Source organism: Nymphaea colorata, chromosome 9 (genome assembly GCF_008831285.2).
Source record: "Nymphaea colorata isolate Beijing-Zhang1983 chromosome 9, ASM883128v2, whole genome shotgun sequence".
NCBI lineage: Eukaryota > Viridiplantae > Streptophyta > Magnoliopsida > Nymphaeales > Nymphaeaceae > Nymphaea > Nymphaea colorata.
This window is the reverse complement of record NC_045146.1, coordinates 7111689-7123099: the sequence shown is the minus strand read 5'-3', so window position 1 is coordinate 7123099 and position 11411 is coordinate 7111689. Positions and strand designations below refer to the sequence as shown.

Genomic DNA, 11411 nt, shown 5'->3' with positions numbered 1-11411 from the left:
GCATGACTATTTTGTGTTGAATAATAGTGAAGTTAGTAACGCATTGTAATAATGTGTTTGAGAAAGCCCATACTACTAACAATGAAGGTTGCATTTGTGTTGTTATATGCTATGATTCTTGTAGTGTGGGTTGATAAACATATACATTATTATGCAATATATTCAAAAGTGGAGGGTTGTTATGTAATGCACAATAAATCACAATTGAAGAAAAAGTATAATGCACAATAAATCACAATCGAAGAAAAAGTAGCAATGTCTTTTTGTTACTTTTGTACATGATCAATGAAATTGGCATACCCAACATGACTTTCAGCACTAATAACAAACAATTAGTAAGTACTTTAACTTAGTTTTGAAAGCAATTCTCTATATTGCACATGAATACAAGGGACTTAGAGATGTCAATATGCCATTCCGAGTTAGAAGAGATCTGCATTTATTTCCATACTTTAAGGTAACCAACTATAATTCAATAAATGCTCATGGTCGAACTTTTTATTTGTGGTAAAACATTATATTACTAACACATATTTCGTATCAATAAAATTGTTTGAGAGCAATTGATGATAGACCCATTCCAGCATACATCTGAAGGGATCGCAACATCACTAGCGAAAGAGAATATGGTTCTTATCTTATAATGTTTTAGCAATAGTGGAATTTGTTATGCGGTTTCACTACATACTAGCTGGTTGAAAGGGAAGTGCAACTGATGCAAGATCATTATACAGTGCGTTAGAAAATAATATTCATTCATTGGAAGTTCTATGCGGTAAGAAACTGAAATAGTTTGGATTTACTATGATCAATAAAATTGTCTGACTAACAAGGCACATATTGTTGATTATGAAATAAGCAAATATTATCTTGCCGATACTAGATACCCAAACATTGTGGGATTATTGATTCCATATAAAAGATATTGGTACTACCTGTTAGAGTTTAATATTTTTGAATCTATGCAAATTGAAACAAAAGAAAAATATAGACACTCATCTTTGCACATTACCGTGGAGAAAGTGTTTAATTTACTTAAGGCAAGGTTTTCAATTTTGAATAATCATGTTTCATGTACAATATCTACTAAAGTTCAAATTGTACAAGTAGCATGTGTTCTTCATCATTTTAAAATCTACCAAAATTCAAGCACTAAAATTTTTTATTTTGATGATATGAATGATAATGAAGTAAGTGAAAATATAAATGATAATGAACATACTGAACAAACATAAGTAGATGGTAGCAACAATGAACTTTGTGAGCAAATTACTTCAACAAAGTGGAATGGTTATGTTTCAAATAGGAAACTCATTGTCTAATATGATCATTATATTATATTGCATTGTTTTAGTTATACTTGATTATTTTAATATTTCATGTTGGTAATCTAATATTTGTTTGCCATTTCAATTTCTAAAACCCAAGAACCAAACGGTGATATCTTATGCCAAGTATTATGTGGTTCTTAGAGAGAAGTCTAGAGGCACATACAAGGGTAGAAGATTGGTCGCTAGCAAGTTGTCATAGTTATATTTGTGTTTATAGTAGGTCCACCCTTGCTAAACTTTTCTATCTATTTTTGTGTCGATGTACTCCAACATATAGCCCCCAACAGATGAACATTTTAAATTATTTGTATTTTGGTGTATTGTGGTTTCATTTGATTCGGTTGGCTGAGTTAACAGTAATGATATTTTTGTTTTATGAATCTACCCAAAGGAGTTGAATTTGATATATGAGTGTTTCATGTATTGTTGATCTTGCTATTGAATGTATTGATTTGAATATAATAGGTTTTTGTTATGAATTTTATAAGGGTGTTCATATAACATGTTCATGATAATGGTATAACTTTTTGGCTTGAGTTTTTTCTAGTACATATCAAAATAGGTTTCCCATGTTAATAAGATTTGTATCATGTTTCTAGAAACAATATGCACAACCAACAAATTCAAAAAACAAAGGTGTTCTAATTATCAAATAGCAGAAAAAGCAAACAAAACTGACTGTAGAAAATGCAAACATTGTAGATATTAAACATAATGAACAGTGCGGAATGAAAATTTCAAACAAAATAGACAAAACGAACTGAGACAAAACCCTAAATTCATTTAATAAAATCCACATGCAATGTTTTTGAAATAATGCACATTTAACAATGCATAAATGCAATTGATCAAACAAATACATTCTAAAACCCTAAAATGTGGATTCATAAGATTAACCATGTTAGTTTGGGGTTTTAGCATTAGCATGAAGAAAAATAGAAATAATTGATTGAAAATCGAAAAATTGGATGGAAAATCCTTATGTGTAAAACATAAATTTGGTTGTCCTAGAAAGGTTGCAACTTATTTTCAGCCACAAATTTGATTGGTTCCAAAAAATAGACAAATGATCTCCAATATTCATGAATTTTTTGGTAAAGAATATTTAGGTATCTAATAATCAATTCCAAGTGATAAATTTGAAAAATCTACTTTTCCTAGATACTGAATAAAAAAATCAGTGCAGAAAACCAATTTTCTATAGAAAATAGTTTTACTACTATAACTTTTACGTGATTCAAAATATATCAAAACAACTTGAATTGACTGAAATTTGGTTTGTAAATTCTCTACATAACAGAGAGTCAAAAAGCCTTTACAGATCCAAAAAAGATTAAGAATGAAAAAAGTTATTCTTATGCAAAGTTGCAATAGAAACAACAACTTACAAACAAACTCTGAAATTTAATGATGTTTAATGATCACGAAACTTGGTATACTCACTCCCTGTATGTCAAGCTTTCAATCACAATTAAAATTTTCAAAAAAGCTTTATAGATCAAAAGACATGGACTTGAAAAATTAAACTATTGAATAGTTCTCTGTAGAAAACATAAAGCAAAAAAAGAATTTAAATCATGAACTTTGCCAATAAGAAAGATATATCAAACCTACATGAATCAACATGAAATTTAGTCTATAAGATCTCTACTTATCAAAGAATCTATAAAAACTTAAAACATAAGAAAAGACTCATAGATAAAAGAGCTATGCATCAACCAAGTTGATGCAGTAACTCGAAAACAAGAATTCTGCAGAAAAAACTATCATTGTGATACTTTCTACATGAATTTCAAATAGATACAAAAGTGGGGCTAAAGAATTTATTTTGATACGAAATTTGGCCTGCAAGAGTGCATCTTCTTCATTAAGCAACTTATACACATCTCTAGGGTTAAATGTCAACATCAAACAAAGTATTTTCATAGAATTCTCATTAAATATGTTGTTTAACTCTACTAGTTGAGGATCAATGACAGCAATAAAAATATCTCCATGATAATGTTGTCTCATTATAGTGAAATTACGTTCACGACGAGAACATGATCCTTTGACAAAATATTTAGTGTTCATATCTAGAATAAGGATATCATGTGTCCTACCAAATATTTTCATAGTATTTACAACTTCATTCCAACCAGTTTCTTTAAATTTTTATAAGAACTTTATTGTATTGTAAATAATAGCTATTGCACTTAAAATGTCTTATCTCTGCCTTTGTAATGTTTGACAAAGAGTATCACTCTGTTCTAAAATTTCTCTTACCAAGTGCAAAATAAATACAAATTCAAATGATGCAATGAATTTGTATGTTGAATTATTTTCACTGCATATTTAATATGTCGATCTATTGTTTTTTAAGTTTTCTAAAACTACACAAGTTGCATCAAATATATTTATAAAACTGCAGACAAAAGAAAAATAAGATCCCCATCAAGTATATCTAAGCCGTTGTACTCTTCCAATTTGATTAAGTCATATACATGTTTCAAGTTCATCTAAAGCAATTATAGATGCAATTTCAATTGTTTGACATACAATTCATTATTACATTTATTACTTAAATTAAAAATATTAATTATATATATTAACTGCTTAAAATGTTATGGACATAAATAACTTCTTTTGAAGCTGCAACAAATGCAAGTTGTAATTTATGAGCAAAACAATAAACATAATATCTTAAGGATATTCATTCATAATTAAATGTTGCAATCCATTTCATTCACCTTACATATTAGTAACAAAATCATATCATTTTCTGTGTATATCTTCAATACTAAAGTTATTATGTTGAAATAATAAGAGAGAAATTTCATTGTTCAAGCCGATCCATTTGCACTTACTGTCCGGTAACAAATACCGGATTTGGTTTCGGGCTTAGTCAGTGATCAGGTCCATTTGCAACCCCTGCGAATCTACATTCTAGAGCCACCCGTGCCCGCGTTGACGGCATCCGGTGACGAAGAGGACTTGAGGAAGAAGAAACGACGAAGGAGAACGCCACGAAGACGAAAAGGCCGTTATGACCAGAAGCCGATCGGAAATTTAGCGGTAGGGTCGGAAGGAAACCCTAAGTTCCTCTTGTCATGGCGTCCGAGCCTCTGCAGTTTCCACCTCCCGATCATGACTTCCTGTCTGATATCCCTCTCGATCTCGAATTCCCGGAGTCTCTGGTGCAGGAGCTAGGGTTCGAAGGCGACGGCTTCGATTTCGATTTGGACGACCTGATTTTGCCTCCCGACGCTGATCTAGAGTTGTTGGCGAACGGTTTCCCTTCGTCATGGCTGAATTCCGGTGATTCCGAGCGCTCGGACTCTAATCCCCCTGTTTCGGGCGAGGGGGCGGATGCCGGCGCGTATGATGGATCGCGATCTGGTGTTTCTGTGGCGGAGTGTCGTCCTCCGGCTTCGGATCTTGGTGGATTATCGGAAGCCGTGGTTTTTAAGTCGGAGAACTTCTCGCTGTCGCCGGAATCAGGCTGTTCCAGTGCTGGAAGCATCTCTGCGGATTTTTGTGATGGGTTGCAGAACGAGGCCTTCAAAACAGGCAATAATTCGTGTTGTTCACAGGAAATATCCCATGATGAAGGCAATCGAAGCTTCATCGACTCAGCGGAGTCTGGTTCTCCGCTGGAGAGGGAGGCTGATAGGAGTGTTATGAAAAGAAAGAGGGAGGAACGCGATTGTCTGACTTGGTGCTCTGGAGTCAAATTACAGAGGCCAGATTGCTGCGAGGGAGCGGATTGTTCTGATGTCGTCCGACCGGTTAAGGAGGAGGAGGACAAGAGGACGGCGAGGCTCGTGCGCAACAGAGAGAGCGCTCAACTGTCGCGTCAACGGAAGAAGCAGTATGTGGAGGAGCTAGAAAGCAAGGTCAGGTCTATGAGTTCTACAATCGCAGAACTAAACAATAGGATTGCTTGTATTGCGGCTGAAAATGCTAGCCTACGCCAACAACTGGTATCTTCATGCTCGCAACCGAACGCTTACCCACTACCTCAAATGACCCCCATGGGCTTCCCCTGGGTTCCCTATCCTTATGCTTTGAATCCTCAAAATGGAATTGCTTTCGCTCCTGGATCGCAAGTTCCGCTTGTTCCTATTCCTAAGCTGAAGACGCAGCAGCCGGCATCGGCGCCTAAGGTGAAGAAGCCGTCTCCTAAGGCGAACTCTAACGAAGGTCCAAAGAAGTCTGGAAAAGCTACTAAGAAGGTTGCAAGCGTGACCTTCATATGCTTCTTGATCTTCTTGATGTATTTCGGGAACCTTTACTCTGTTTTCAACTTCATGTACGGAGGAAACAGCGATAACATTCGAAGTAGATCAGGTTATGTTGAATCGGAGTTCGAAGGTATCTTGAAAGAGAGAGTCCAGGCAGATGTTGGTTATGTCAATGGTATTTGGAGGGCAAGTGAAGGTAGGCTCGATCCATGGGGACCTGACGTGAATTGCAGTTCGCTGCCTTTTTACGGCTCGGAGACGCATGTTCGTCATGGAAATACCAGTGACTCATTGGTTGCGTCCTTATATATACCAAGGAATAACAAGCTTGTTCGGATTGATGGGCATTTGATAATTCAGTCTGTTGTCGCCAGCGAGAGATCCATGGAGTATTTAAAGACTAGGCCCAATGAAGCTTTTGGAAAAAATGCTGGATCTGCTGATGTGGAAACCGAAAAGACCGGATTGGCAAACATGAAAGATGTCCAATCGACATTGCCTGTTCCTTTGAGGGGAAAGGAGATAGAGGGAGTTTCTCACTTTTATAGAGGTCCTGCTGAACGTCAGAGAGCTCTGGCCTCTGGTTCCCGGGATAATTTTGTGGAGGGCCACCGTACTTCTTCAGCATGTGATGGACCCCTACAGAAGTGGTTCAGTGAAGGAATTGCAGGTAGAAGAACAGATTTCTATTATATAAATTTTGTCGTCTCTTTCACTTAGAGCTTCTTGTTCAGAAAGTTGCTTCTGGGCATGCATGTGTGCACAGGCATACAGACAGTTCATGCATAGATGGAAAAGATTTTCATTTTTTACTATGTCAGAGATATGATCAAAAGCATGTTTCTACAAGCAACATATCTTTGGCTGTTAGTTCGTGTTTTGAAAAACCTAACCAACTACAGAATTCTTTTGTTCATTTTACCTAGTTGCTGGATCTTACTTGGTTATTAGTATTATACAACATGCCACCATCTATAGCATGTCAAATTGTTCGAACGTGAAGCTGTCAAATCCGGAAGATGCTACAGTGTGCAGACTACTGGATTCTCCCTTGCCACAATGCAGTTACCTGATGAAGTCTGAAATCTGAACTTCACCTGACCTTACGTTCTTTGGTTTTTTCTGGTGCTAAACCTTTAGTTTAAAGATAAAACATGAAGTTCAAAACAAGTCAAGACACTGAGGTAGTGCGGCTGCTGGAGAATTGATTGTGGAAAAACCTCATCTGGTGAAGCTACATCCTGAAGATCTGACCTTTAAATGAACCTATTGGGTACATGCCTTAAAATTTTGCACCAAAGAATCAAGAATCAAGATAAAGGTTTTCATAGATGCTGACTTGTTTGAATATTTTATGGATTTTGGATGTCTTAGGTGCTATAATATGAAGAGTAGGCTAGAGACATTTGCGGGCTTGCAGTCTGTCAAACTTCTTGCTGCGTTGAGTGGAGCATGTGGAAGAAATTGAGACATGGCCTTGAGGGTCAAGGGTCTTAAAGTCCTTGCCAATTGTTCCATGTAGTTTCATGGGTTCTTGTATGGAAGTTGCAAGTAGTGATCTTGTCTCTGTCTTCTTACAGCGTTATTTCTGACGGTTCATGTGAAGGTCTGAAAAGCGCATGCAAGATTGATTTCTAATTCTAAGTTTCTAACAATACTTGTTGCTTCTGTCAGGGCCATTTATAAGATCGGGCATGTGCACGGAGGTTTTCCGTTTCGAAGTCTCTCCAACAACCACCAAAGACCAAACCACAATTATCCCGTCCGGGTCATCCAGAGCGGGAAATTCGTCCACTCACCAAAGTTCCAACCTCACCAGTTCTGGCATGATAAGGAACAGAAGATTCCTCTACCCAACAGCTATACCTCTTCCGGGCAAAACCCTCCATAATACCACTTCAGATTACTCAAGGGATACTGCCGGCAATAAAAAAGGCACGTTTGCAGACAGTAATGCGGTTTCCTCATCCATGGTGGTGTCTGTACTGTTGGATCCAAGAGAGACGGGGGACAGCAGCAATGTGTTATCGTCGCCGAAGTCTTTGTCTCGGATTCTTGTCGTCGTGCTTGTGGACAGCGTCAAATATGTCACTTATTCATGTATGCTTCCTTTTAAGAGCTCGTCCCCACACTTATGATCGTCTGGGCTGCAGTGTTGGAGCCACATTATGGTGCCCACACCATGTTTGTTTTTACATTAATGCTTTGATATATTTGATTGTTTACATATATAGGTGCTTTTAAAAGCATTAAAATTATTGAATTAGTATCCCTCCAGCGAAAATTTCTCCGCTGGTGCTACGTTTTGGCCGGTATCCTTGTTTGACTAGTCTTCCATGTTGAACGTGTACAGTAGTGTCAAGAGAGTTTGAGAAGTTTTCCATGTTCATTTTATGGCAGTTCCGTTTGTGGTTCTACTCGTGGGTTTGGAAGTTCGAGTGAAACCAACAATTTGTTTCTGAGAATTTTCTACACATTTGAAATGTTTGACTCGAGCGGTCTGGCGCGGTGGAGCAGAAGGCTGACTTCAGATCATGTCTGGGTTTCCTTTGAATTTGTGCAAAAGAAGTTATTTCTGGCAAAATATGAGCCGAAATTGTGAACTGCTGATATCGATTTAAGCTTATTAAATTTTCTCCGGTAAATTTCTCATCCTTTACCGAAAGTTTGCAAGCTTATCTGGCTGCTAGTATCGTAATTCCGTGTAAATTGTCTGTTGTCTCCATCTAAGTTTCGACTTATAATTATCTTGTATATTTGAGCGTTTTGCAAAGGGCGGGCTAGCAATTATAATTAAAGATAAATACTTCTATGCAGTTAGTAGTTTAGCTTAATTTTATGGTATTATGAGACCCGCTTACAAGAGTTTAACTTACGCCGAGTCAACAACTCACGAGGTCGAAATGGAAGTGCTCACCGAAGCTAGGTTTCACCAAAACTAGGGCCCTACCAACTTGAGTTCAACTTAAACTCATTCGGTTAAGTTTGATTCAAGCTAGAGTGTAATTGAAAACTCGAGCTTTTAAACAAGTGAGTTCTAGTTACGTGAACTTTATTAAACTTGAGTAAGCATATATATATATATATATATATATATATATATATATATATATATATATATATATTACAACAGAATTAAGACTTTAATATTTATTTGTCAAATTGGCAGCTGATATAAGCTGTCCATTCTTTAGATCAGATGGTTCAGATGCTCTCTTGTTTATTTATTTTTAATTTTTTTTTAATAATTTGTCTCTCACCGATTTGGCTTCCCTCCTTCCGTGGACTCTCTCCTTTTTTATTTTTTTTCTCTCCCACTTTTTTTTTTTCTCTCCCACCTATTCCAAACTAGGGACACCACCAACGGCATCCCTCGACGCTAGTTGGCCTACCAGCCCTCCGTCGGGGACTGGCAAGCCGTCGGTGGAGTCCCTGGTTTGGTAGAGGAGAAAGAGGGAGGGAGGGAGAAATGGGTGGATTAACCCATCTTTTGTTAAAATGAAAGGGGGAAGGAGTTTTGGGAAGGAGAGGGAGGCGGCTGCCAGGCCTCCGCCATCCCAATCGAGGCTTGGTCAGCCCGCCGGTGCTGGTAGTTGAATAAGGGAGGACGAGGGACTTGAGAAAATCAGGCAAGGTTGGGGAGAGAGAGAGTGAAAAGAAAAAATAAATAAGACAGCATTTGAGCCGTTCGATCTAAAAAATCAGACCGCTCAAATCAGTTGTCAATTTGACAAATAAATGTCATAGTATAGTTCAGCATACATATATAATGTGTGTGTGTGTGTAGTGAATGCACATTATATTAAAATATACAGCTCCAAAATATTTAGGTATCAGCTTCCTTTCGCCCCAAGCAAGAGCCTCAAGCAAACTTAGTGGATGGAAATTTATTTTTTGACATGTCACGAACATTCATCTTGGTAAACCACGCAACCATAGCGTCGAAGAATGCTCATGTGATTGGTTATGTTCAAAAGAAATTCCAAAACCATGATATTTTTAATTGGAGGAGCCAATGCAGGTCATAACAGAAAGTCGTAGTTTTCAAGCTCACGCTTTGCTTTTGTTCTGGATGTCACCACTTTCATTCACCTGTTAGATCAACTTCCTTCTTAGTTTACAAACCTTGCATAGGCGTGTTCGTGCATCTTCCCCAAGGCTGTTCAAAAATAGTTAATTTAGATAAACGAATTTCGAGTTTGACCATTACTTGGAACATTAAAAAAAAAAAAATCACCGCCCTTTTCACCTTAATTTTTACGTCGTCAATCCACATGAAGCATTGAACAAGGTTGATAACATACTCTTTTCAAGATAATAGTCATCTTTAGCAGACTAAATGTGTGTTCCAACTTACTAAGTGACAAAAATATGCGGGTTTTTTTTTTCTGTCTTTTTGGAAAGCAAGAGAGGCCCAAGCCCCCTTTTTCCCCATATCCCTGGGGTTTAGAGCTACTTAGGAATTTGAATGGCTTTACAGTATACTCTTTAACTCGAGTGTCATATGTCACCATTTGTAATTAGAGGAGTGGCACCTATGAGAGTCGAATTGAGAACATGTCGATAGCATGCCTACAGTATACTCTTTAACTAGAGTGTCATATATGTCACCATTTGTAATTAGAGGAGTGGCACCTACGAGAGTCGAATTGAGAACATGTCGATAGCATGCCACTCAAGACTCAAGTGGACCAGCTATAGTGTACAAGATTTCAATTCATTTGGTGACCTAAACTTTAACAAAACTGCATCATATTGTGGGAAAAAGTCAACAAATCGCTACCTAATAGTGAGGGATATACTAAAGTTTTAAGTTGGTTAGGAATATATAAGTGATTAGTTGATGTTTCCCAATTTTTAATGGAGTAGAACCATATGACCAAGTGATAAATGATCAAAATAGTTCAAGCGAAGGTACTTTGGAGAGTGTTTTGTTAGCTTCGATTTTAGCTCCATAGATCTGTTGCAGCATGCTTTAGGCAAAAGATACACACTAGAATCCATGGTTAATTAGATCAAAAAGTTTGAGTCAAACATGATATCCAAATGAGGTTCTTGTTTTACTCTTTTACAATGAAAAATTGCACGAATTAAATGCGAAGCAAGAAGGATTTTATCCTAATCCACCTCAAACCTAACCCAAATGTGGTAACAAAATGTAACATTAATTAAATTAAAAATTTAGATAAGTCAAAACTAAAATCCACGATGAAATTCTTATTTTACTCATTTATATTCAGAAAATGTTTGATCTAACATGAGAGAGAGAAGTGCCTGATCTTAAACCCAAGAATCTAAAATCAAGACAAATTTGTGGTTATGAAGCACCAGCTTCTGCAATTTTTTTAGTAACAAATATCTTTGAATAATGCCATTTTTTGCTTGTGTACATGAGAAGGAAAATCATGGACAAAAAATAAGCCCTCAAGGAAGCGTCAAAGTTTAATTATCTGAGGAACAATATTTTATTTTTAAAAATTCTAAATTAAAAAAGAGCTCTTCCCAATTCATCTATGCCACCATACTAGATTGAGTAAAAGTATTATTATTATTATTATTATTAGTAGTAGTAGTAGTAGACGCTGAGAACATTTGAACCTGGACACAAATTCAGTTCTGTGTATTTAATTATTTGACTTGTGTGTGAAGGTCGAGTGTTTTCTTCCCGCGGAATGTTAAAATTGAGTTTAACATGCTTTTTAATATTATTTTGAAGATGCAGTGGAGTAGATTAGAACCATATTAAAAAAGGCAACATCATCGGCATAAACAAATTAAGAGCAACAAAAGTGTGGATCAACATCGGCTATCATGCTACAGGACCACTGTGTATTTATTCCTTCCCTATTTCATTTCT

The 11411-nt window shown here is 36.7% G+C and overlaps 1 protein-coding gene across 1 annotated transcript; it reads left to right on the top strand.

Annotated features, from left to right (window-relative positions):
- Positions 1-4240: 4240 nt before the first annotated feature.
- LOC116260807 (bZIP transcription factor 60-like) lies at positions 4241-7855 on the top strand. Its single transcript, XM_031639309.2, has 2 exons — positions 4241-6224; positions 7229-7855. Exons 1-2 carry the CDS (start codon positions 4421-4423, stop codon positions 7690-7692), a joined length of 2268 nt encoding a protein of 755 aa, XP_031495169.1. The 5' UTR covers positions 4241-4420; the 3' UTR covers positions 7693-7855.
- Positions 7856-11411: the final 3556 nt, after the last annotated feature.